The sequence below is a fragment of the Coffea arabica genome, chromosome 3e (genome assembly GCF_036785885.1).
Source record: "Coffea arabica cultivar ET-39 chromosome 3e, Coffea Arabica ET-39 HiFi, whole genome shotgun sequence".
In the NCBI taxonomy this organism is placed as follows: domain Eukaryota; kingdom Viridiplantae; phylum Streptophyta; class Magnoliopsida; order Gentianales; family Rubiaceae; genus Coffea; species Coffea arabica.
Window position 1 is genome coordinate 46,993,164 of NC_092315.1, and position 6,570 is coordinate 46,999,733.

The 6,570-nt window shown below is 36.6% G+C and overlaps 1 protein-coding gene across 1 annotated transcript; it reads left to right on the forward strand.

The window, feature by feature from the left end:
• Positions 1 to 1,869: 1,869 nt before the first annotated feature.
• Positions 1,870 to 4,257, forward strand: LOC140038577 (WAT1-related protein At5g64700-like). The gene is made up of 7 exons (XM_072083963.1): positions 1,870 to 2,063; positions 2,210 to 2,272; positions 2,812 to 2,928; positions 3,067 to 3,301; positions 3,470 to 3,628; positions 3,875 to 4,026; positions 4,125 to 4,257. The coding sequence occupies exons 1-7, from the start codon at positions 1,870 to 1,872 to the stop codon at positions 4,255 to 4,257; spliced, it is 1,053 nt and encodes a 350-aa protein (XP_071940064.1).
• Positions 4,258 to 6,570: the final 2,313 nt, after the last annotated feature.

Sequence of the window (6,570 nt, forward strand, 5' to 3'; positions counted from 1 at the left end):
CATCAAGATTGTTACTTAATAATCACCAGAAAAAATGCAGAAAAAAAACAGCACCATTGATGCTAGGTTCTGGGGATATTCGGGGCCTATAAAAAGGCCACAAAACAAGAAGGAGAGGGGGGACGGCTGATGAAAAAAAAGAGGTGGCGGCTAGGTTTAGGAAAGGAGAGCTTGGTGAGAGTGAGAGCTAGAGCGAGAGATAGAGCTTCGGGCAGCGAGAGAAAAATCTGGGGGGGAGGAGTGACGGCTGGGGTTAGGAAGGAAGGTTGAGAAAAAGAAACCGAGAGAGTTGGCGGCTGCGGATTGAGGAGAGAGCGAGAGAGCGAGGAAACAGAGTAAGGAGAGGCCAAACGGGGCTGGGGGCAGTGACGGGCTGAGAGAGGAGGAGAAACAGCAAGCAAGGGGTTCGTAACTGAGAGTAAGCAGAGGAGAAACTAAGAGAAAAGGGAAGAACTTTGCGGCTGAGGTTGTAAGAAAGCTACGGCAAGGTTTCTCCATCAAAGCCTGGGCTGATTCTTCATCAAACTCAAGCTGAGGCTTCAGATCCAAAGGCGGTGAATAGGTAGTCTTCAATCTTTTCTTTTTTTTTTTCTTTCTTGTCCACTTCCATTCCATATGAAACCTGGTCTGCGTAACCAGAGATTCTGGGCTCTTACTCATGCTTAAATGTTGAAATACTGTGTCTTGATTGCTAGAGTAAAGTTTGGTACTTGTTTGAATCTCTTGACATGAAAACCCCGAAATTCATAGCCTGTGAATGTAGCCGAAAGATGAGAGACAGCATGCTGTTTTCTTGCGTTCACTTGCATTTCACAGGCTGAAGTTGTTTCTTTTCTTCGCAGTTTACCTATATTCATAGCCATGTCTGAAGGTGTTGCTTTTGTCATCATTTGGTTTCTAAAATTTGTTTTAACCCAAGAGCCATCTGTCCTTTGTAGCGTTTCATCCAACACTTTCGGTTTCATGTCTGGGTTTGTATTTGAGGAAGTTTGAGTTATACTTCTGTTTTGGTTAAGAAATTTGTGGGCTTCACTTGGGTTTTGGGGGATAAGAACGTGGGGGTTTGTGTGAGTTTGATTGATGGGTTTTTATTTGAATAGCTGTCTATATGGAATAAGCTGCAAATTCGCAGCAGAAGGTGCTTGCAGAGAAACTCTTGCTGCATTTTTTTTTCTCTTTTTTTTTTTTTTCTTTTGGTGGCGGTCAGACCCGATTTGCATGTTCTTGTCCTGAAAATTTTGTTTACCAGATTTGGGGTAGTTGATGTTCTTGCTAGATGGTTTGTTTCTTGTTAAGATGGCATGCCATGGTTTTCCTTCCTTCCCTGTATTGATTGTGCAATAAATCTGAGTGATAACATAGCTGAAAATTTACGGAATTCTCAAAGCATTAGAAGTTGCAGACAGTTTTTTGCCATTACAGAAGTGTTTTCCCCATTTTGTTGTCGTATGTCCTGTTGGGTTTCCGTTGTTGAATCTTCAGCAAACGTTGCATTAGAGTTTGGCATGTTAATGGTTTGAGTCTTGTGGATTTAGTAGACAGGCTTACATGTTTCTTTTGAGTTCATGTTCATGGCTGTCTTCCTGCGCATATAGAAGCTGAAACATTGCAGAAATGAACCCATGAATGAGTTCAAGTTTGCTAGTTTCATAGCTTTCTTTCGTTTGCATGTTAAAGTTCTGTCTCAAATTTTCCTGAGCTACGTGGGCTGCTAAATGGTTTCAGTTGCAGAATGTTTTCTTCGTGGTTGCTGCATTTTATGTTCTTCGTGTTTTATGCTCAGAATAATATTGATCCGACTTTCTGGGTAAGCATAAAGACAGACGAAGCAGTAAGAGAGAAAGACAGACGAAGCACGCACGAAACACAATGGTGGCTGTGAAGAAATGGATTAAGGATGGAAGATTTGCGCTTGCAATGCTAATCGTGCAACTTATCAGTGGCGTACTACAAATTCTGGCTAGAGTAATATTCAGTCAAGGAGCCTTTGTTTATGCTTACTTGTTTTATCGACATGTTGTAGGTGCAATTTGTACTGCTCCTCCTGCCCTCTACCGCGAAAGGTTGATAAGTCTGTCTTACGTATTTTGAATATTTTTTCAATATTTGGTGGCCCTCTTTATCCATTTTGTAGAATTGTACAGTAATTTAAATCATCCTTTGCTATAGTGTGATTATGCATGCTGTTAATTAATGGTTTCTAATGTAGAGATGGTGGAAAGAAGTTGAGTTGGCGCATTTTCTTCTGGCTCTTCGTGGATGGATTAACCGGGTATTCCATTTTTCCTCCTTTTGTGCACGATATGGCATTTAGTGAAGTAGCACTTTTAATTTTTTTTTTTTAATTTCTAGTAGGGTAGCATTTTTATTTTTATTTGTTTGGCCAATCCAACAGATTGTTAACTCGGGTAATTAGGTTTGATGAGAATAAACAAAAACAAAAAAAAAAAAAAACTTAAGATGTATTATTTGTCGGTATTTAGATATAGAAAATTAAACATGGTTTGATTGTTTATTGTCTTCTCAGCCATCATTCAAGCCAACACCACTAAGAATTGAAAGTTTATACTTTTTGGATTAATTACTAGTACCGCTCTTTTCTATGACATGTTAATTTGTCATGGTTCAGGATTACTTAAAATTGAATTCTGTAACAGTTGAGGATTAATACTTAAAATCGAATTCTTGATATTGATTGATATTTTACACTCAAACACAAAACATAAAACCACGGCCAAAATGGCAGCTGCCTGTACTAGAGTGTTGAGGGCATTAGTGTCCGAATGTATTGCTTTGTGTTTTTGTGTTCAGGATGACCATTGCGTTGGGACTTTTTTGTTACGGCCTAGCAGACACCACTGCGACGTATGCAACAAACTTCCTTACCCTCATTCCTGTGGTCACCTTTCTCTTGTCCGTAATTCTAAGGTAGTCATGATCATCTCCTTAGTCTTTTGAACATCTTGTTTTTTTCATCTTATATCTGTGCTTTAAAAAAAAAAAAAATCTATTCCAACACATTCTAAATATAAATTGTTTGAATCTACTTCCAATTGAATTTTTCAGAGTGGAAAAATTGCAGCTACATACCATAGTTGGCAAGATGAAGACTTTGAGTGCAATACTGTGTCTTGTTGGCGCACTGGTTATTGCTTTGTATAAAGGGAAAGCCTTCCACATCATCCACAGCAGTAGGGAGCAACATATCGTAATGGAAAAGGTCAAGCCTCATAACTGGACTCGTGGAACCATATTTCTAATTGGCAGCTGCTTATCTAATGCTTTATGGTTCATATCACAGGTATTCACTGTCTTCAGTAGATTCTATGTTTCGTTCTTTATCTAAGTTGGGACTTGAAATTAGTTAGTATAGAAACTACATTGTATTTGTTTCACTTCTCTGCAACCTCACAAATAATAATAATTTGGTTCACATACCTGATTATTTCTTAAAATTGATGTTTGATAGGGAAAGTTATTCGAACTATATCCTTATAAGTTTTGGGCAACGTTTTATACTTGCACCATTGCCTCAGTGCAACAAGCAATTATAGGGTTGTGCATCGACAGATCCAAGGAAGCTTGGCAATTGGGATGGAATCTACAGTTGTTTACAATCTTTTTCTCGGTAATAATCTCAAGTTTTACTCCAAAATTCTCTCTTTTTAAATACAAATAATTTTTTCTCGGTAATAGTCGAGACTTTTACTCTAAAATTCTTTCTTTTTAAATATAAAAAAAGTATGTCAATATGAATTAATTTGGTGTTAAAAGTTTGAATATGAAAAATAGTATGTCAATATCAATTAATTTGGTGTTAAAAATTTGAATATGAAAAAAATGATAGGTGTGGTATTAAAATCGATCATTTCAGGGAGTTTTGGCTACGGCTTTATCTTTTTGCGTGATTTCTTGGGCTGTAGCAGAACGAGGGCCTACTTATCCCGCGATGTTCACTCCACTGCGTCTGCTTTCTGTGACAATTGGAGAAGTTGTCTTCCTCAACGAAGCATTGAGTGTTGGAGGGTAAACATTGATTTATAGTATTGGAGCACATCTTTATTATTAATCGCATGTGAAAGTTTAACTTTTTTAGAATTAATTGGTAATTATTATTTTTGCAGCTTACTTGGTATGTGTTTTATGATCGTTGGTATATATTCTTTCCTATTGGCAAAGAATAAGGAGATGAAAATCAAGACAACAAATGCTGGATCAGAAAGTCAATCTGTAGAGCCTACACTTGAATCAATATAGACTAAAAGATGGACACCGTGCTTGCAAGCGGTGAGAAATTAAAATGATGCCCAAGCACAGTGAGAAATTAAAATGATGTCCAAAAGCGGTTCTTAAAAATGTATTTTATAATTTAATTTTTTTTTTGCATAATCAATGAAATTAAGTTGTTATATCTAAATACACAAAATCGATAGGGCACCAAAAGTTAGTCAAGTATAGATATATATTCTGTTGCATGGTTCTCAAATGTGTTACTAAACTGGGCTAATAAAAGGAAGGCCAATATTATAATAATATACCAAAACTTGGCTAATAAAAATAAGCAAAAAGATTTAGCTGATTAAATTTGCTCATTTTGTTTTTACATTCGCTTGAGAATTTTCATGATAGATGATACTTGGTCATCCAAACACCACCGTTGCCTACAATAAAAGAAAACAATCAGGAATAGTGGGGTTAATAAAAAAATCACTTGAATGATATTTATTTAATTAATTACAATATATAGATATGCATTATATATGTGGAGACCATGACTATAGGCATATAGTATTTGGAGTTATTAAAATTGTTACTGCACTGGTATAATTGAAATGGAAATATAATAATTACGCATATGCACTAAATTTTTATTAGCTCTAGGCTCCTATGGTGCTCTTTCTCGGTATTTTTTTTCTTTTTAAAGGGAGAAAAAGAGGAAGAGGAGGAGGATTTTGGTGAAATGATAAAATTGTCCCTATTAATTCGTATACATCTTATGTAGTGTTAATGATAAGATCTCGGTAGGTTGATTAAATATTGACACGAAAAAAAAAAAAGAAAAATTAGAATGGGTTAGATGAGTTTCTAAGTACAATTTGGTAATCTGCGGTGCACGTAATTTATTGCTATAATTCTTTAGTTCCCTTGAAAACTATTTTAGGGTATTCACTTGTACATTTACCAGAATTTAACTTGACACCGCAAAAGCTTAAACTAAACAATGAGTTCTATCGTGCTTGGCCATTAAAATTTGTGCTGATTCTTTTGCGTGATTGCTGTTGATAATTAGGTCCGATTCAACAACAGAAATGTAGCTCCTCTCTTTACAACGGGTCCAATTGGGAAAGGATAATGCCGTGGCCAGACATGGTACTCATGGCCTCTGAATACAATATTTGTCTAACATCTCGAGACCAAGCGAATACAATACGTGACTTTCTGAAATTAATTCTGGATTTGGTGTAATCTTGATTGCTGGAAATTGTTACTGGGGTTGGCTTGGTTTATGCTTATGCAGAATTTTCCCCCTTTTTTTTTTCTCCTTGAAAAAACAGTGCGCAAGTAGAATTTCTCAAAAGTAATAGTTGGATTAAAACATTTCAGCAATGGAAAATGGAAAAGAAAAAACATTTGTCTACACAGGTACTCTGATAACATGTTATGTCAGACTAGTACTACTATTTATTTCTACTTCACAATAGGAAATAAGGACTGATCCACAATTTGAAGGTCCACAATAAGAAGACATTTCTGTCGATGAACCCTTTCACGAGTACGTTGCTACTCTATTACTAGAGTTTGTAATTCCTATAGTATTCATGAATGACATAAAATCCCTCGGTTTTTACACCAAGACAAGTACTATCAGTTCATAAATTCACAAGTATGTTGGGCAGCATTACTGGAGATTATGATTCCTATCGATTCATGCACATATAACGTTCTGTGTTTCTACATTTATTGAGAATTTTACGTTAGTTCGATGATGCGAATGAGCAAGCTGGCCATGATGTTTACGTAGACTCTGTGAAGGTTCCATAAGGACCAGTGACACGTGCATGAGTTAAGAGGTTCAAAGAGTCCCTTCAAGCCTTAGTTCATGCCGTACAAGTTCAAGAAAAACCGTGCTCAAGCATTGAAGGAATTGACTTGGAGAATTCTTGCAAGCCTACCAAGATGTTGCTAACAATTGAAGATGCAAGTGATCAAGCTTCAATGTCGGATTGGACCTTAATAAATTAGCTTCAATGACTTGGAGCAATGTTTATTTTATTTTTTTGATAGAAAGCAAAACTTTCATTTATTAAACAACAGACTCCATGATTTTCGGTCTCTATTTTGTTGGTGATTCAGTTGCCTCATTTGCGCTGGAGTGTATTTGAGCTGTGCGTTGTTCAGTTTTATTAGTGCTTCTTTTCTGCTCATGGATTTTTCGTGTTCCTTCAAATTAGTGGCCTGAGTTTAGCTGTAGTTGTTGTTGCGCCTTGATTGCATCGGTACGATACGCGGCCGGCCGTTGTCGCGGCAAGTGCGCCTTGGTATAAGCTCCAAAATGTTGACACTAATGAC

Coding starts and splice junctions, on each gene's coding strand:
- LOC140038577 (XM_072083963.1), top strand. CDS start 1,870: ATGGTGGCTGTGAAGAAATGGATTAAGGATGGAAGATTTGCGCTTGCA. Junction 2,929..3,066: donor CTCTTGTCCGTAATTCTAAG/GTAGTCATGATC, acceptor TGAATTTTTCAG/AGTGGAAAAATTGCAGCTAC. Junction 4,027..4,124: donor GAAGCATTGAGTGTTGGAGG/GTAAACATTGAT, acceptor TTATTTTTGCAG/CTTACTTGGTATGTGTTTTA.